The sequence below is a fragment of the Myiozetetes cayanensis genome, unplaced genomic scaffold (genome assembly GCF_022539395.1).
Source record: "Myiozetetes cayanensis isolate MyiCay16 unplaced genomic scaffold, myiCay2020 scf2-11, whole genome shotgun sequence".
NCBI classification, from domain to species: domain Eukaryota; kingdom Metazoa; phylum Chordata; class Aves; order Passeriformes; family Tyrannidae; genus Myiozetetes; species Myiozetetes cayanensis.
Genome location: NW_026087411.1, coordinates 36086417 through 36107413, shown reverse-complemented (window position 1 = coordinate 36107413; position 20997 = coordinate 36086417). Strand labels below are relative to the sequence as shown.

The following is a 20997-nucleotide window of genomic DNA, read 5'->3' as shown; positions in this document are numbered from 1 at the left end:
CTTCTCCCTCCCCAAGCATTCTGTCAAGTTTTTTTATAACATCTTTTGCTTGTGCCATTTTAGATAAATAGAAGGAAAGCTTGAACAACATAGTCTTCCAAAGAATTTAAGCCTAGTGCATATGTGTGTGGGCTGCTTCGGCTGTTCTCTGCTCTAACTTGGATGAATAGTCTTACCATATTAAAAAAAAAAAAAAAAAAAAGGGAGGGAATAGGGGGGAGGTGGGGAGGAAGGACAGAGGAGGTTATTCAGTGATATGAACATAGAGTACAGATGTGGATTCCATTATGCCATGTGATAGTTGTATTTTTGGGATTTACCATCATTTAACTTGCATAAACAGACAAATCTTAGTGAAGATCTCAGTAACCAGAGAAATACTAACAGCTTCCAGGCACCACTAGCCTTTCAGACAAGCAGTGACTTCCTCAGGAAGAGCTGGAAGCAGCTGCAACAAGACTAGTCTGAAATATTTCCACCAATATCAATTGACTGTTCTGTCCAGAGTGTCCAGACTGATAACCCCTTGTGCTGTGATATGGATTAGATGTCCTCAAAGATCACTATGGATTCTTTTCCTTTTTGTTCCAGAAACTTCATCTATGCTCTCTTGTTCTGTTTTCTACTCTACACTAAGTATAGCAAGCACTTGAGAGCTTAAGCATGCTTGTGGAGGTAGAGGATGAAGTAAGGAGGAGGCTGAGCAGCAGCTCTGCAAATCCAGTCATCCAGGCTAAATCTTGTCAGTACTGAAAGGCAAACTGCAGTTTAACTTCATTTGGGATGGACAGTCCTTACTGGGAAAGATTGTTTCCTTTTTTGATCACTGACCTACTGATAGGAACAGAACTTGCATGCATTGGAGCAGCCAGTCCCTTATGCTCATTTTTTTTTAAGTATTGATTTTTAATTTTTTTTCTTTTTTTGCTGTCATCCCTTTATTCTCTGTCTATGTAAGCTTCTTCCTTGCAAGCACTTCATGTGTCCATTCCAGTCGCCCAGACCCCCTTCTTTCCTCTTCCTTTTCAGACTTCTGTCTGTTCCTCATCCTGTTCTTCTGTAACCCTGGATTGTCATCATCATTTATATCTCGGAGAACAAAGTAATTCAAAATGCTACAACTGTGTCACTAAGCTGTGTGACCATTTAGTCTTTCCTTTTATCTCACCTTCCTTTTGGTTTCTTTACTCGTGGTGGATTCTTACCATATGGAGGAATGAGGACTCAAGGTTATTTTCAGAAGGGGGAAAAAAAAATCTCCCTCCTTTTTTCCTCCTAGCTGTTCTTCTGTTGAATTATTAGTATCTAGTTGAATTTAAGACAGCTTTGTAAGTTTTTGAGAAAACCTTTCCTCTGTCAGAACCAAATAAAATTGATCTGCTGGAAAATGTTGCTTATTCTTTGCTGCAACAGCAATGATTATACACTAGAAAAGACTTAAAGCATTAATCCAGAGCAGAAAAGTGGTTTGAAAGCAAAGTGGTCATGCTGCAGGCAATGCTTTACCTTCTGCTGCTGTTTTGCTGACAACAAGAAGAAAACAGGACAGTAATAGCATTTGTCTTATTTAATATTTTAAAATCTGTAAATATGGAAGAAATTATCAATTATTTGAAACATGAACAGTATGCTTTATCAGCATTTTAAGAGAGGGCTCTTTTAACGTATTTTTAAGTGTGATCTTGCACTGTATAATTTAAAATCCAGGTAATAAGTGACAAGACTGATATAATAAACTGCTTTAAAAAATCAGTGTAGTCTAATTTTAATTTCCATGTGCAAACTGTAATAGATTTTCAGGATCAGTTCCCAAATGCTATAAATCAGTTATGAAGTTTACAGATCTGGGTGAAGAAAAGGAGAAAGTATAACTACTACAACAAATAAATCTCCCAGTTCCTTATATTTATGTTGAAAGACTTCCACCAAATAAAAACATCTGCTTTTGAAAATAGAGATCTGACTATGCTACTCAGTAGAAGTAGAACAGCAAATAATAATAATAGTAGTAATAATAATAATCATAATGTATTTAGCCTCAGGTTTTCATCCGTCACTTAGATACTAATAATCACAGCAAACTACTATTAACACATTAACACATTGTATGCAGCTACAAATAACTGATCTTTTTGCAACACAGTCCCACAAAGTGCATTCCTACCTAATTTTCTAGATGCTGTTATTGGCTCTCTTTAGGAAGTTTCTTCTATCAAAATGATTTTGGCTAAACTTGGGACCCAGCATGTGAATTTGAATAATGAGAAATTGTGGTATTTGTTTAAGAAGAAACCTCTGTCAATACTTGTGTTCTCCGAGGAGAATATGACAGACCCTGATATAACTATTTTGTGGGAGAAGCAAGATCTAATTGATCAGTCAGAATTTCTTTTGGAGAAAAACAGTGTTTTGCCAATCATAATAGTTGCATTCCTGAAAGTGAAGAAGATAATTCTTTTGCTGCCTCTCCTATCTTTCTGTGTAAATACATGCTGCAAATGAATACAGTCCAAAATTATATAAGAAAGTTTTAAAGAAAGAGATTGCAGTCATTAAAGAGGATATTGAATCAGCCTTTTCAATGTGATGGAAATTTCCAGCCCTTTCAGTGGGGTTTTACATAGTGAGATATGGCATTAAAAGAAGTAGATGTCCATCTTAAATGATACAGCTGTCACATGCTGCTGAGGCAAACTTGAATTGAAAGATGTATAGGTTACAGGACTAGGGTGACATGTTAAGAGTGCAGTGGAGCTCATGAAAAGATGTTCATTTAATGTTTGTTAACCTAGCAACACTCTAGTGTCTTTGTTTAGATACCTGTATGGGTTTTTTGCATTAGTTTTTTTATTGTTTTGATATGGATTTTGCAGCTATCCACTTTATTTTAGACAATGATTTGTTTAGCTAAGTAGATCATCTCAAAAGTATTCATTAGCATGACATAGGGTCACCTGTGTGTCACTAGAAGTGGTCACCATGTGTGACTTCATGGATCTGAATCTTGGAGAAATAAATTCTTGTCTGTTATGTAGCAAAGAGTCTTTTTGTATAAATTTTCAACCTCACAGCAAATTGTGTTATTAAATTCTTCAAATTCCCACTCTGTAGACTTGAGTTCATAGTAGAAATTAGCAGGTAGCAGAAAATACAGAATTTTATGTAAGGCAGCTGTAAAGATAGGAACCAGCCAAGAGTAAAAAGAATATGAAGCAAAAATAAAAGGTTGGCTTTTGGGGTTTTTTTTGATGCTCCACTCCACGTAAAGTGAATAGATTCCAGACGAGGGAAAATTCAAACCCAAATGAATTTTGTAACTGTACACATAAAGTAGGTTCATTCTCTCTTTAATCTGTTTTCAAACTGAATTCCCAGGCATGTGTTTACACCTCTGTAGTTAGACCAGTTCTGTAAATGCAGATCCACTTTCTCACAAGCACTTTTCTCTCTCGATTTGGGAGTAAGAAGAAAAAGACAAGAATCTACCTAGATCTTATTACTGTTGGAATGTATTTGTAAATAAGTACTATTTGCCCAAGCTGCCATGGGTCAGGATTTCATCAAGCTATTTAAGCTCTCACTGAACTTAACTCCTGTAGTTACCACATTCAGTTATGGCTTTGCTTTTCTGCATCTTTTCTTCTCATAAAGCAGGCATTTGATTTTAAGTCAGCTATTTTGAGAATTTCTTCTGTGGACAGCCAGTGTCTAAAATGGGAAGCATTTAATTAAATATAGCTTAGCTCTTTCCTATGTATGTTTCCTGTTAAAGACCCAGGTGATGCACCAAATATGGAGTAGCATCTTCAAGCAGGAGAAGAAAATCCTAAGCAATTTCTTTCATTTTTTCAAGATGAACTGGCCATGCCTTTACTTTTTATCAAGCAGGTAAAGAAAAAAAAGCATTTGGACAGTAGTTAATGTGAAGTGGAAGTCTCTTTTAAAATCTTTTTAATAGAATGTATATTTAGAAGCTTCTAATGAGTTTTTTTCCAAACATTTTTTCAAACTAAGTTCAGCATATGAAATTTGGGGTCATGAATTTTCTCTGTTTTGGTGATTAGAGTTGGTATTACTGTTATTTTTGCTGTAAGGTGTGTGATCGCTGTTCAATCTGTATAACTTTAACAGTAATAATACATTTTATGCAGATTTTTATGGGGCTTTTTGCTGTGGTAGGTTTTGGGGGTGACACTGTTAGATGTAATTCAACTGTATTTTTGCTAGCTAAAGTTAAAAAAGAAGAGCCTACAGGACTGGCAGTTCGGGGCAGATGTGTGTCTATTCCTTAGGCATCAGTGGTTGTAAGTTAACTATAAAAATGTTACAACCATCTGTGTAACAAGACGGCAGAGATCTGCTCTCGCCTGTTACTATAAATAAGAAGGAGATTTGTTTGACTTCATAGACATTGGATTTATAAAGACTATATGTGTCAAATTGTAACTACGTGCCATGTTGCTGAGATATGTCTGCAGCCAACTACCTGGGGTGTCTTCCCCTTCAGACATTCTAGTGCAGTGCAGCAACTGTGCAGAAATGTCTGTATAGCACAACGTGTGACAAATTATATTTATTTTCTACCTATGGCGAAATGTATGATTCTTATGGATAAGCTTATCTGGAAGAGTAGCTAAAATGGATTTTTAAATGGACCACTCAAGGAGTGAAAATGCAACATTCAGTTTGACAAGGATTTTAAAGGCTTTTTACCACCATTAGATTTATTTTTTTGCTTTGTTTTTTTCTTAAGTAATAGGGTATGCAAGATCATGTAAGCATGAGAGAGCACATATCTGTGAGAATTGAGACAGAGAGAGAGAGAATACACCAGCATTTTCAAGTAACTGATATGTAAAATCACAATAGCTAGTTTGCTGTCACCATTACACTTCTGAATAGAAACTTTTGATTTCCTGGCAAATCTTTGGTAGAACAATTGATTAAAATTATTTCTTGATAACTGGAGCAATCAAGTTGCATTTGAAATTTTACATTTTCTGTCTAAAGCTCTAGTATTTTGCATGTGTGTGTTTTCAAGAAATAATGATGGATAGAAGAACTCAGGTTAGGTCACCACCTGAAAGACCTTTATTTTTTTTCCAATCCAATTCATTCTCAGTTGAATACATTGTCTTCCTTATTCTACTGATAGACTAGTGTATTTTTTTAAAGTAACAATGAGGAAATTGTTACTATATTTTTACTAGACCAATCATCTGGTTTGAAATGCAATTATAAAATGCAATATATTATGGCTTTTTAATTTAAAATACATTCATTTGTATATTAAAAATGAGATTAACATACGTAGTATCCATAACATCTTTGATATTAAAGATATAAATATATTCACATTGTCTCAATGTGTAAAGACCATTCTGCTTCATTTTTTCCTGAGCATCATTACTCACACCCACATGTCTTTGGTGTGGTTTTGTTGTAACCGGATAGCTGTAGCAATTTGAGACATAATTTTTTGTATAGTTTTTCATGCAAGGAGTTTGTAAAAGGTTTTTTGGTCAGTGTGTGAGCATTGCGGTTCAGACAGATAAAACTCTCAGCTCTGTTCAGAATTTGGGGTTATCACTATGACTTAATTTTTTATTTCTATATAATACTCATGTTTTACATTGAGAAATGGATACTCCAGAAAAGTGCTATTAGGAAATAATGAACGGATAATGTGTACACATATATGCACATATATATGTTGAAAATCCTGTCAAAGTCTGAAAGTGTAGTTGGCTTTTGTTTATTGTTGGGGTGTTTGCACACTGTTAAATGCTCTGGAATAGAAACTGGTTGTTAAAAATCTCTCCCTCCCTCCTCCTCTGCAGTTCGCTGTTTGTCTATTTACTATGTATCTGTTCAACTATTTTTCCACTTCTCACTTTAAATAGATGTCTGTATATAGTGTGTATATAAATACCTCAATTATTTATGCTTTTATATGTATAATATTCCCATTCTAAGTAGTTAATGTTATATAAGATTATCTAAGATACCAAACAGTGTTTTTAAACATTTATTCCCCAACAACTTAAACAGTAGACACATAAGGCAAAAATTTTCTTAGTTGTGGGAAAAAATGAAAATGTATACCAAGTGTGAAATAAAAGGTTTCCAGAAAATGCTGCAAAATAGTGTGCAAGTAAGTTCATAACCTTAAGAAGCAAATGACAAGAGGGAAATATCACATCTAAGTTCCGGAGAGATGTTCAGGGAACTTAATAGTGTTCTGTAAGATGTATTCTAGGTCACAGAATACTGCATTCCCCTGTTGCTAAGTGTGTGTATATAAAATATATGTACTTATATGTATAGTTTATGTACATATATATTTCTTTGAGAATGTATTGAGCTCCTTTGTAAAAATCATCCTTGCTGTTCCAATTTGGACAACTGTTTCCACCAGCACTGATCTTCTCATTGGGATTTTTCTTATTTTTGGTCTGAATTAATTTCTGTTTGGTTTGCACCTACTTATCTTTGAGCTAAAATTAGGACAGGTGGTTCTTTTTTTCAAAAGAATCTGTACTGGTAATGCAAATACTTCTGTTTATAAGTAAAGAGTTGGACTCAATGATCCCTGTGGGTCCCTTCCAACTCTGCATATTCTGTGATTCTGTGAAGGCTTCTGTTTTTGTTAGTTTTACAATAAGCTCTTCGTCTCCCTCAATGTTCTGATTGTTGATCGTTTCTGAATATGGGCAGTCAAAACTGCTTACAGGGATGAGGACATTTGAATATATGCAATTAATATCTTTAGTAGAAATTCCTTGACCAATAAATCCTACAGTCACATTTGCCTTTTTGACAGCTGCATCAAGAAGTGTGTCCAGGTTCTCTTCCTCACAAGTAAATTCAAGTTTTCAGCAGAGATTTTTGCTGTGAACTGCGAATGCATTAAGTCCCCAGCGTAAGGCTTTGTACTATAAAATTTCATCCTGTGTCTGCTGTTCCAATTGTCTGAGTCATCTGTTTCTTTCTGTGCAGCATCCCAGACCTTCTCTAAGCTGATAACACGTCTTAAATTTATCAGCCCACTCCTATTTCTTTTTGTGCTGAGTCATAATTTAAAATATTCAAAAATCTGTTTAAATGCAAAGAAATACACTTTGAATTCTTCCTTCCCTTCAGTTGTTCCTGTTGGCTGTGTGCTTTGTTTTAGTCAGTTACTTGTCAACAACAGCTTAGTTAACTATTGCTGATGGGGTATGATATTTAATGTTTTACTGAAGTTAATGTAGGTAAGATTTATTGCATTTCCTTTATCAAAGAATGAGCTGTCGAAGATGTGACTGAATCTGCTTGACCTAACTTACATTTTAGTTTCTCATGTTCCATCTACCTTTATGTCCTTATTTATTCTTTTTATTTCAGAATTTATTGTAGACTTCTTTGTGCATTTATGGTCATCTTAATGGACTGTTAATTATCTGCATTGCCTTCTTTAAGGATTACTTAATCCTGCATTTGGTTTAACTGCATAGCAATATAGTTAATGTGAGGAAGAAGGTGTGGAGGGGAAGTGACAGTGTCTGTTCGCTTTGCTGGCCACCACAATTTTATTTTTTTAGAAACTGGAGAATAATGTTTGGGAAAGTGGTACCTGTTGATGTTTCAAAGAAAAGCTATGTGGAAAAATAGCCAGGTTTGCTTGCTTCTGTGTTGAACAGCTACCAACACTCTGACTAACCCCCCCTCTGCTAAGAATCTGGTAATTATCCACTTCTGAGAATATCTTCTGCTCTACAGCTTTGATATATTCTGCCTTCTCCGAAACAGAAACGGGGATAGTTCTTATTCATGCCATCAAGAACTGAGTCAAAGCCTTCAGCTCACTAATAGTAAGCTTGAGTCCTTGTCTACCAGGAATGTAAAAAGCCCTGAAATATGTGTGACATAAAACACCACAACATAAGGTTCCAGGCTGTTCTTGTTACTTTCTGTTGTCAGCACAGTTGTTAGTTTTCAAATTTAAATGTTAATTTAGCATTAGCGAATCATTCTTGATTCCTCTAAAATGGAGGTGGATAAAGGTGATGTCTTTGACAGCTCAGCCCAGACTCTCCTTGATACATCTAGAAACTCAACGGCACTATGCAGATCATAACACTGACACTGAAAAAGATGGGCATCATGGGACAGAAGTATACCCATAGTTTTCCAGGGGAACCCCATTTTTTTCTCCTAGCTTTGCTACAAATCTGCAACTGTTGTAATTTTGATTAGGGGTTGCTTCTGGTGGTGATATGTGATTGTGTTAATCCACCAATTTATCCCATCAGTGCCAAAACATCTTCTTTGAAGCACTTTGTCTTCAGTTCCTGGTAGTATGATCTCTGGTCCATGGTAGTAGTCATGGACCAGTCTTCCTCACCACTTCACCCAGAGATGTGAAATAAAAGGTTGAGCAAGCAAGGTCAACGTGCTCTTTTTCTGTCTTGTGCATAAAAACCATCTGTGTTTAATGGCAAGAAATAGCACCAAAAAGCATGTCACTCATCTTCATTCAAGTTATGTCAGGTTCATTTAAGGTCCCCAGAACTACAGAAGAAAGGTTTCTTCTATTACCCAGGGTAATAACCTTTCCGATGTAGTATAAACTACCAGTATAAAAATTAAATTGTTGAAGTGCCTGGCTGTTATACTCACCTGCTTTTCTTTCTTCCATATTGTGTTTCATCTGCATTTTTCAAGTTCATTTTCATGTACTGTATTTCTGTGTTATCTTGTGATGTGTCAGAACAATATAAAAAAAAAATAAACATTTTTAAATAGCCACTGTGAGACTCCCGCTATGCAGCAGTTCAGCAGCAAATATCTAGTTGGGGTATTTAACAGTAATTGGGATCTTCCTATTGGGCCTTCACTGAACTCACAATAATAGTAAAATCTAACTATTAATCCTTTTGGCAAATTACTTTAAGCAGTAGCAGATTTTCTTCCAGTTTTGATCTCTGTGTATAACTCTGAGATTTTCAGATTAAGGCTATTTGAAATCTTCCATTCCCATTTAGTGGGGAATGAAAATGAAGACAGATGGATAACATTTAAAGAGATTTGCAAGTATGTCATGAAAATTTACCAGGTCTGTAACAAAACCTATGCACCTGCCTGCTTTCAAGGTTATTGTTGTAAGAGGAGACCCAAACTAATGATAATTTATTTTTTAATAAGTGAGTAGAGTTTTGCAAGGTTATTGTAAGACTACTTTTTCTGGATAACTTCAGTGTTTTGATTGCTTCTGCAAGATCCTGACCTGCTCCTATGGAATTTGATTTAACTGTGGGTATTCTCATTTTCCACATAAAAATCTAACCTTTCCTTTAATCTTTAAAATGTTTAGCCACTTAGTGATGTGTCTTGTGCCAGTAGCTCCATAACCAATGTTGCACTTGAAGGTGGGGTATTTTCCCATAATGTTTTTTCCATCTTTCAAGCTAGTAAGTACTTAGTTTATGCATTACGAGACTGACAATCTATTTTTCCACTGGTTGTGTCCTCTAAAACAAAGATAGAACTTCCTTTCTCCTATTTCTTTTCTAACTTAAACTATCATTTTCTTCCAGAGCTCCAGTCATTCATTATCAATTTCTGAGTGCACTCAAAGGAGAATGCCTTCCTAAAAAAATTAAGTGCTAAAATGTAGTAGTGTTTATTGTGCCTTGTGATAGTGCTGATTGGTAGTAGTCTAATAGTAACAGGCATTGGGCTAGTTTCTGGAAACATGGTCTTAAATGTGTTATTCTTCAACTGCTAGTAGCACAAGTTGTAGTGAAATAGATTATGGAAGTGGCTACAAGGAAGGACAGTGTGGTAGAACCCACTTAGCATCCATATTTCTAGGGTACTCAAGGCAGCATTGTGTGTGCTTCTCAGCAAGGCTTCTCAGTTTGGTTCTGAAGTAAAGTAGCGATGATGGAAAATACGAAAGAAATGGAAAAGGACAGTAAGATTATTCTGTGTTCAACTTGTTCTTTGTGAACAGTAAGGTCATGTATGGAGGGAAAGAAAGGGGAAATGAGATTTTTAATTTTTTTTAAGTTCTTTTTAACCTCAGAGAGCCAGATTCCACTTTTAGTTGTATGTATGGAAATAGATCCTTATCTCAAATACATCTCATTACTTGGGACTGAATGGTCTTTAGAATTCTGATTTGATTCAAGTCAAGGTTGCTAAATACTTCCAGGTCTCCAGTTTCCAAAAGTTGTCTCAGTGGCATGGCTGAAATGACAGTAAACTTTTCTCTGATTATGTAAAATGGTGTAATCTCTTTGAGTGCTACACTAGCACTTCCCACACTACCAGGGATATAGCCTTAGTTTAGCTATGTGACTTGCATGCAGTCAAAAACAACTTACAGGATTTTGGTGGGGTTTGGGTTGTTTTGTTTGTTTTGGGGTTTTTGTCTATTGCTTGGATCATTCAAGTGGTTGACCTTTTATATATATATATTAAAAAATACAGGGGTGTGTGGAGAGACAGATAGACAGATAGATAGACAGATAGATAGACAGATACACACACAGTTTCCAAACTAAAAAAAACTCATCTGTAAATTGACACCAAACATGGATAAATGCACAGAATAAATGTTTGGAAGTATGTAACTTAAAAGCACTTTGACTTTAACTATTGTGAAGGGTGATGCAATCTTCTGTGTCTTGTCATGCGTGTGTTAGATGATGCAAATACTTGGGCTTCTCAAGTTGTATGAATAAAATGCACAAACAAGCTGAGCAGAGGCATAGGTTTCCATGGGAAAGGGCTTTCTGTAATGTTAACCCATGTCAATAAAATCCACAGGAAATGTGTCTAACATTTTGTCCTTTTCAAATTTCCATTTTTAATGGCAAGAAGACACTCCAGGCAGTGCATTTCTGAGGGATTATTACATTTCTCGGGTGGCTGAAGTCACTCACCCTTCAGCCTTGTGCCTCGCAACACACCCGAGGCGAGCAATAATCCCCAGCAAGGCACTGCCTGTCTTATTGCTTAATTATTATACCTATTTAATGCTGCTTAGAACATTGTCAGCTGTTGAGAAAAGGTAATTATCACTAGTCAAATGAAAAACACTTTTTTGGCTGCCTCTCGGATACACATTTTACTGGTACCTTGATACATAATGAAGCCTGATAGCAAAACTTTTGCTTGTCTCTTCTTCAAGCCACAGCTGTTTCCCTGCTAAATTCATCCCATCTGTCTCCCCTTCCGTAAGGCTGTAGGCAGTATAGCATAAGTACAGAAGCAGTTCAGTGCTATTTTGGATAAACATAGCTGAAATTTGAATCTTTGCCATTTGCAATGCACACATTTTGTTTTACTGCTGTAAAGAGAGCTGTCAAAATAAAAACTACATGGATAATTTACTGAAATGCAGTCAAATAAAGGGATGATCAAAGGGAAAAAATGAAGATATAATATAGGGTCACTCTTACGTTCATGGTGTATTCTGAATAATTTAATTGTTCACCTCTTGACATTGCTGGGTGCAGAGAAATTGATAGTGAATAACAAAAGTAGAAGCCACTGAATTCGACTAGAACATGAAGTTCAAACTTCTTGTCAAAAAGGGTAGTTGTAGCAGGCAATTATTTGTCATAGTGCCCTGTTGAACTATCTGACCAAGGTATTGGTTCTTTGCTCATTTTATAAGGAGTATATAATTATGTAAGATAATACAACTTGGAAATTAAATCCATCATTTTTGTATATGACACTGTCTCTGAAATGTAAAGACACCATAATGATCACAATGGGGCAACAGTCATTACACCCTCCTTTAACTCTTTGCATTTCTGATTGACATGTAACAGTATATATTAAAACTGAGTACAGTCATCTTCATTGAGTTTGTTGTTTTAAAATGGATTGATGGTTAGTTACCCAAGGCTTGTGTTTGAAATTCCAGGTTTTCTGGAACAGAAGATCCAGATGACAGTAAGGTCTGCCTGCCTTGAATAAATTGAGTACTGTGCAACGTACAATATTTGAGAGTCTTTCAGGCAAAACCGTTTTGAAAAAAGTCCTCTATTCTGCTGAAGTGTTAGAAAAACCCTATGGCACTTCTATAAGAGAAAGGCTTTGACCACTACATCTTGGATATATTTTCGTTTCACCATGCTATTGTGTTCTATGTGGTCCATCTCAGAGGAAGATTATGGCTGGCAAATCCTTTTAAGTCTGTTGTAGGAGAATCTTGGAAGCTGTTTCTAGGTTAACCTTGATATGTATTTGGTATAGTTCTATGTTCTGTGGAAGTTAATTCTCAAAGGCTGTTGCTTCCAAATTTGTATTGCATTAGGCGATGGTGAACAGAGCCATGTTTGTCCTAACCTAGATGTTCATATTGACAATGAAAGAAATAGATGGTGAAGTTAATGTTAGTGGACAGTGAAATAATCTCAAAATAATACTGATCTAAACGTTATGAGCATAAAGTTCCTCTGGGAAAAAGCACTTCGTGCAGTTCACTACTAAAATACTGATTTCAGTGTTCTCTGTTGAGGTAGAGAAGGGGGAAAAAAGGATGTTAAGTTGTTAGCTGCTTCTGTATTTACAGGACTGTTTTCAAGCTGTATCAAAATAAACAGTCTTTTGTAATGTTACTAAGAAAAGTAGTGCTATGTGAAAAGCTTACACAGTGGTTCCTCAGGAATATATTTAAAATCAGTAGTCTGTGGCAAGAATCAAGACTGAGTTACTCCTCCATATTTACAGGATAAGAATTCCTCTGTCTTTATAGACAATAAATTGAAATATATTCAAAGATTTCAAAACACTTTTTATGTTTTGATCCATGATATAAATAAGGATGTTATAATCTGTGAGACTGAATGCTGATATTTAGTCCTCTGTAACTAATCCAGGAGCTGGTAACACAGCTACTGCACCAGAACTAGTGCCCTCATGTATCAGTTTTAATGAAGAAGGGCTCTGCTGGTTTTTAAAGGAAACTCAGTTCTTCAAAGACTCCACCATATATAAAGGCATCTCCGTCTGCCTCCTTTTGAGCTTGATTGAAAGAGTAGTTGTATAGACTTCTTTGTGGTCACCAGATTATTGCAGGAAACATCCAGGTACTAGGACCATCTTGGAACAACTGCTTTTATGGTAAATATGTTGTGATAATTCTTTAAAGTCCTATCAGTGTCTGACCTTATATTATAAAAATAGTGTCTATGGCTTGGTCATCCAGCTTTGTATACCACACATCTGATGGAACATGTGCACATGCCAACGTAGTATTTCAAGAAACTTAATCTTTTTTTTTTTTCCTTCAAAAGGGTAGATTTACTTTTGTGTTGCTACATATTGGAAATGGTTGGCCTCTGTTAGAGTCATTTAGGTAGCTACTGTACATTGAAGTGGGAGGCTTGTACCTTCATGCATAGCAATTTTGACAGATTCACTGCATTTTTCCAAATGTGATTCCAAAACTGCAAGTAGCTAAAGAAAATTAGATTTTTGCAAAGGGTTTTACCCTCTTACAGGGTTGCACAATTGAGATTTGGGGATAGAGGAGTGGACAACATCAAGAGCAAAACAAGTAACACTTACTGTCTTTGGCATGTGCAAAGTATTAATAAATCTGTCGATATTATGCTTTTCCCATATATTTATTACACTTTATTTTTGCAGTCCAGAATACCTTGCCATAAGTATGTGCATTTGTTGATGTGATCAAACCCCCAAGATTATGCGAATTCCTGATGATTCTTCATCTAGTTTTGAGTGTGCTCCCACTGTTGGGAGTGTTTATGGTGATCTGGATCTAGTAAGGTGATTTTTTTTTCCCCAAATGTAGCACTTCAAACACCTACTTGTTTTTGTCTGGCCATCACCTTTTTACTTACATCCAGAATTTTATTTTTCTACCTATCAGTTTTCAGATCAGAGAGAAGGCCCCATATTTTCACTCATTCCTTCTGCAGGTTAGTGTAAGGACAAAAAAAAAAAGAAAGAATGGGTCAGAGGGATCACAAACTACCAGACAAAAAAATCCTTTAGGTAATATGGAAGAAAAAAATGCTTTCAAGACACAGAAGAAAAAGACTTTTTACGGTGCTGTTTTCTGTTTATTTTAGGTATTCCATCTCTACATTTAGAAGGAATGATTTCTGGCAAAAATGTTCTGAAGCTTTCTCGATCTTCTGAAAAAAATTTGGTTTTGAATGTACACAGTGAACAAAAACCTCTGCTTATTCAAAGTTTTTCATGCAATTTACTTGTTTGGTCAGTTGTCTTGTGAGTTAAATGATCAGAACTGAAAGCCAGTACAATCTTTACAGAATATTATTACTACCACTCTATCTTAGCTGTGTGCTCCCACTTTCAACTGCCTCTATTTTGGCAAATTTTAGACTTAGTTGTTGTTGTTATTATTAATGTTTAAATATTCTGACTAGATATCATTAGCAAGCTCACAGTTTAAAATAATTTTTTAAATAGCAACATGACAAACTGAACAATACATTCCATCTATATGGTACATAACTGGTTTTCTTCTTTTTGCCTAGGTTGTCACAAACAGAGAAATTATAGCAACTATTTTAAGTGCTTGCAGCTCATCATAAACCAAAATTAAAATCCCTTTCATTCAACAACAATGCAGGGCTTTGGTTTATTTGGTTGATTTTTTTTTCTATTAACAGTGCATGGGCAAAGCTTACCAGATATTATTGTGTTCAGATGCCTTCCCTCTGAACTGTTCTTCTTTGAATTGTCTCTGGACCCAGCACCACCCTGTTCCATTTGAGCCCCCTCAGTGTACAGAAGCAACCCCAAACAAAGTTTTAAACAACAGGGATTATTTATGCAAAGACAGAGTTTAAATTAATTTTGGTAAAAACCAGAACTGATTAGAGTCCTGATAGTGAAATTTATTAGCAGAGTCCCCCAGTTCCACTTCTGTTAAACCAGTGTTGCAAGATGAATGAGTGATCCTTCCCATGCTACTTCCTTTCATTTTCAGTGGAACTTTGATTGCTGGAAACATCTGAATTTGCTTGGTCCCTTAAACACAGCAGATAACTGTAGAGCAGAATTAAAAATTAGAATTACTTGAGATGCTAGTGTTGCTTGTGTGAAAATAACATCCTAAAAGTCCTGTTCCGCTAAAATGTATTCTCTTCTATTTAGCTAATTTCTATTCATATTTTCAAATAGCACAGTTGGGGATTCTTTCCTTTGTAATCTTTTCGGGAAGGAATTTTTTCCTAATACTTCAGTGACTTTCTGCATCAGATTGCAGGGTAATGCTACAGTCAGTAATGTTTACATCAACAAATGTAAATTCAAATTAAATCTATTATTTAAATAGCATAATGGAAACACATGGTGCTTTGTAGTCATGTAATTAAAGAAGATCTGTGCCTCCAGGAGTTTATGATCTAAAGATCAAAACCAGTTCCACATGCAACAGACCTCTTCTAAGTATCGGTCTACAATTTGGGGATTTTTGTCTTGCACCTACTTCAGCATAAATTTTACTCCTGAGCAGAGATTTCAACCAGGCCAATGCAGGACTGTCTGAGATGTAATGCTTAAGTTTTGTACTTGACACTTTGTGTAGAGGCAGTTCCCCTCTTAGCATCGTAAAGCTTTGTGTTTCGATGTCAAGATTTATACCTTGCTTATTTAACAGTAACACTGTGAACTGAACTTCATGAAATATTCTAGTTTAGGTAGGGGGGAAAAAAAAATCAAATTCTTATGTCTAACAAGGAGTCTGACTAGCCATGCTTTTTTTTGCCTTCTTTTTTCCAGTTGTGAAAGTAATTTTGTGCAAAATTGCATTTGAGTTAAATTATTCACTCATCCTGGGGCAATAGCCTGTATTTTCTTTCCAGCTGAGCCAACTTAAAATATGGGAAACAGACCAGCCTAGTATTCCATTGTTGCCTTATATAATGTGGTGTTTTGGAAATGATGATGAAGGCAACCTGGATATTTCATGGATGAATTAGTAGATTCATAAACGGAAAGCTTTGCTTTCCATTTGTAATGGTGTTCTCTCCCTTCCTTTCAAAATTCTGTGCTCACAAATCGGAGATGTTGCTTTTATTTAAGAAGAAAAGAGGAGGACTGAAAAAAAAAAAAAGGAAAAAAAATCAAGCCTCTTTTCTCTTTTGAAGAAGTCTTTGCCTGAATTGCTGGCTGAGTTCCCTCAAAAGGCCTGGACTCCTTCAAAAGTTGGAACCAAGTTCAGAACTCAGCTAGGTAAGGTAGAGTACTTTGTTCAGTTTACTTAGTTTTCTCCCTACAATATGCTACAAAAGAGTCTGGATGTAAACACATAGGTTGTTATTGTCAAGTGTGATGGTCTTGGATTTCTTCCATTTATCGTCCTAATTAGGTCCCTGAATTTAAAAAATTTTTTCTTTTGGTCATGGGGAGCTAAATGAAGATCGGTCTGTGAACCCTGTGACTCGTAGGTAGCTGCAAACTATTAAACCCCTTTGTTGCTGTAATGACTTAACTGCAAAATAATTTTGCAGCCTTAAGAGGCAACTTTTGTGTTCAGCCTCCTTATCTGAGGACTCTTCCTAAGTTAAGGTAAACTTGGACATCACCTCTTGCACGTTCACACATTTTGTTCTATTCCAAAGCTTTTTTTCTCAGTCAGTGATGTTCCTTAGGGTTGCACAGCTTGGAGGTTTTCCTCAGCTATTTAAATCCTTAAAACATGAGTTCTGGTCATTTCCTGATCCTATGAATGCTTTGAGTTCTGGCAGCTAACAGAGACTTCTCAGCACTTTGTTTTGAACTATGGCAGCTTTTCTCCAAGCACTGTGTTTCACTTTTACCCAAACTGCGCTACAGATCGTGACATTGCTGGTTCCAGGTCATCTCTGTGTTGTGTGGAAATAATGCCCTACCAATCTTTTTCTAATGTCATATTAGATTAGATAAAGCTGTGAAATGATTCCATGTTATGAGTGGTAGTCATTAACAAATGTTGGCATTTTTCATTCAAACCTGTCTGAGCAAGGTTTTTGTATTTCAGGTACATGGAAAAGATTTCCTCACAATGAGCAATGGTACAAGTCCTACCTTCTTTCAAAGCATTTCCTTCATTCTGTACTTTTGGGTTTTTTTGGGTTTTTTGGGTTTTTTTTAACTAAACTGTAGCTTTCTGAGCCTTTGGGTCATATGGTGTGTGGCTTCACACAAAGGTTTAATACATGACAGGCTAACTTAGCAACCAAGATTTGTTTTTGTCTTCTTCCTACTCAGTGCTTTTGTCTTGTGCTGGCATATTGGATTCTGTGCTGTACAAAAGGAAGCCCCTAAATGACAACTACTGTAGCATTGTGCCTGAGACCTGTGTTTTTGGATCTAGACTCAGATGATGGACTTGTACTCAAAAACATTCAATATTTGGCAATACCAAATTTCTTTTGAAAGACTTGCATCAGTGGTAGTCTCATGGTTCTAATGCAACACTGCAAAAAAAAAAAAAAAAAAAAAAACTCCTTTATCAGTTGAGGGGAAGGATAAACAAGAAGAATAAGATTTCCAAAGCATTGGTAGCATTGATAGTCTTAAATAAACAGCCCACCCCATAAAAACCTCTGAAAACAACAGAAAAAAACAACCCCAAACTACAGAGGTTCTGTGAAAAGAGACAATAATTCTGACATCAGGCGGTTAAATAGCAGACTCTGATGCGGAAAACTGTCCCAGATTCCAACATTCCTTTCAGCTGATATTAGAAAACAAGGTAGACTTAGCATGAGAAATAGTGTCTTTATATGAAGAGATTGCTCTTGTTGGGCCCATATGTGAACCATATATCCAGATTCTCTCTACATCCGCTCACTTGTCTCCCTGTCAGCATCTGAAGAGAGATCCCCAAATGTTCAAGTGTACCTTTCATATCAGAGTTTAATTTTAGAAGACTATCGTGGCTTATTAATTTTGATTATGACCGTGCTGTGGTGGCAGAGACATCAGACTGCAAGTAAAATTTCAGAAATCAGAATGCTACAAAGCTGTAGAAAAAAATACAAATGCAGGTTGCAGTAATAGGTGACAGTAATTGCCTATGGTAAAATGTACGTCATTATTGAATAAGTGATAGTTCATCAGGGATTGTTCGTGTTCACTTTGTATGTTACGAACTGCAACATGGAGGCTGAATACTTCCATGATCTGTGTGTGTCAGATGAGGAGGGCAAAATTTAAGAGCCCAAAAAATGGCTCCAGAGGTGGCACTTACTTGGAACTTAAGTACTGCAGAGCATCTTGGACATTTTTGGAATGTCTTTGTTTTCTCATATTCAATCTATAAATGTTCTTTTCAGTTGAAAGACAAGCTTTAGAATATGCAAGTGAAACCAAACTTGTTGGGCTTCTTAAAAAAAAAAAAAAAGAGGAGGGAGGAAAAAGCTTACTACTTGGGATTGTTTAATGCACTGAGCAAAGTAAGTTCCTGGACAATTCAGAGGAATCACTCTCATTATAAAAATATGATTGAGTAATACCTAAGAGTTAGATTAATAACAACTGATTACATTAGAGTAATTTGCTTACCGTGAAACTTCTCAAAATGTTGATTGAAATCTTTCATATACCTCATTGGTTACTTATTGTCCCTGTAAGGTATATTTGCTTACAGTATTCTTAAAATCAAGTACATGAAGTCACCATCCAGAACTACAATTTATCCTAAAACAGGAGATGCAAAATTAAAAATGCTAGTACGAAGTGACAATGTAGTGGGGTTTTTTTCAGTGTAGTGGTTCTGTGTTTTCTATTTTGATAATGGATGTCTAAAGGCATTCATTTGGTTATGAAGGAAGAAATTAATTCCCTTGCTAATATCCCCACTTTCTCATGAAGACCTCTTCAAATTGAAGGGGTTTTCCTTTCAATTCCCCTTTTCTCTTTGTCTCAAAAGAGGAAAAGCATTCTGTTATTTCTATAAATTACTGTAGAAATTCTGCTGCTTATGCAAGTTACAAACCAGGTAAATGTTTTACAGTTATTATATCAAACATATCAGGTTATCTAGAATGTGAATGCAAGAACCTTTAAACCTATTTTTATAATCATTATTGTTCCATATAGTAGTAACTGTCTTTTTTTTAAAAAATTTGAACTCTACTCCCCACCTCCCAAGAAAACCCACCCAAACAAACCCCAAAAGATCTGACCAAGATATGATAGTGGAGTCTTTATCAGACTCAACCTGTTCTAAAGTGGTCCAGGGTGGGCCTGTGTGAGCAGCAGTGCAGTTACACTCTGGGGTCAAGGGAGAGCTTTTGACGTACACTGCACCTTCAGAATTTTCCATTGCTTGTCAAGAGAATAAACTATGTATTTCTTTATTTTCTTAGCCTGTAAACAATAAGAAAGTGTGCAGCATTTGCATTATTTCTACGGTAGTCATTGCAGCAGGTCTTGGCAAAGACTTCACACATGGTCTCTTTTATTCACCTGTTCTTGGACAAGAAGACATAGCCCATATACAAAGTTCATTTTCTCTCTCATAACCAAATCAAGGACCATACTTTTTCCCTAAACAGTAAATTTAAATTCTGAAGTGCTTAATCAAATCCATGTTTCACATGTGCAAAAGACCTCTGCTGGCCAGGCCTTCTGTTTCTGAAATTCTGTTTCTGATGTTTTTACAGGCTCTTCTTGAAGGGAAGGCAGTACTGGACATTGATGGTGAGGGACTGGGGTGGGGTGAGAGCCGGTGTGACAGCTCTCCAAGCACACCCTCTTCTGGAACTTCAGTCATAGCTGATGTTCAGAGACGTACCAAATGTGGTCATAGACAATTGGTTTTGACCTGATCAGTTCCGAAGGCAACATGATGGATTGATTATTGCTTTGCAATCCAAAGCAACACAATGGATAAAACAGGCATTTGTCAGCTAAGTGCTATTGAGTTATTGAGAATCTTTTACGAAAGTGCAAAAACACACACACACCCCCCCATCTAGGAAAATAAAAGAAGTGAATATTTGCAATCAGATAATTGGAAACTATTTTCTCTCTCACCCTCCAGAGTCCTCTGAGACTGGGGCAAGTGGACCAAGCTTGAGCATTAACACCTGAAATGAAAACTTGATTACTGATCAGGAACTGTTTTGCCTTCTGGGCAAAACACACAAGTTTTGAAAGGGATTAATTCAAGAGATTTGGGAGGGGGTTTGTTGATTTTATTATATATATATTGACATAATTTCATAGTTTGCAACTTTTGAATATTATGCATAGAACTAACGGAAATCTTAATCTGTAGTATTTATAAACATTTCTTGTTACTGTGAACAACCTCTATACAGTTCTTTATTTATTATAGCTGGTAAATCAAGCCTTATCAAATTTAAACTGAGCTAAATTGCTACATCATTGAATACATTCCCACATTTTACATTTTGAGTTTCAAGTGTGTTTTGAACTTCTGTCATCTTTCTCTTGATGAAAAGAGGAAAAATGTAATTATAGGAGGAGAAAGTGGCTTTTTAATTTTGTTTTTTTATAAAATTATTCAAAGCAATTTTGATGAAATTTGAAATAGCCTTGAGACAGAGTACTGGGTGAAAGGAAAGTACTAGCCGTAAATAAACAGCTTGGATACCTAGTATTATGTCCTCAAAAATTATTTCAACCAAAGCCTCACCACTGGTCTTCTCTTTCTATGACGGTCAGACACAAACTCCCTGTCATTTGTTTAGGAACTCTAACTATTAAATAGCTGAGGGGGAAAACAATTTGTATACTATCTGGTTGAACACAAACATTCTAGCATTCCCATATTGTAAGGAAAACTGTTTTTGTGAAAAGACAGAGGAACATTCTGTGCTCATTGCAATGGAGACTTGATGCAGGGAGACTATTTGGAGCAAATACGTCTAGTTTCCTTTCTTTTTGAAAAATGCTAGAACATAGACATGTGCTTCCTTATTACTGCTTCTCTCTGCTCAGATAATCGCACGATACATGTGAGCAGCATTTGAGGTAGGACTG

The 20997-nt window shown here is 36.0% G+C and overlaps 1 protein-coding gene across 7 annotated transcripts in view; it reads left to right on the top strand.

The window, feature by feature from the left end:
• SDCCAG8 (SHH signaling and ciliogenesis regulator SDCCAG8) overlaps window positions 1–20997 on the top strand; it is a 112285-nt gene that overhangs the window by 68155 nt on the left and 23133 nt on the right. The window contains exon 17 of one of the 7 annotated variants that reach the window (XM_050315198.1): window positions 1030–1930. The exons of the other annotated variants lie outside the window; for them this stretch is intronic. Within the exon in view, the coding sequence (XP_050171155.1) occupies window positions 1030–1063 (34 nt within the window). The 3' untranslated portion in view covers window positions 1064–1930. Of the gene's footprint in view, window positions 1–1029; window positions 1931–20997 lie in introns of those variants that run through there. 7 annotated transcript variants of the gene reach the window in all.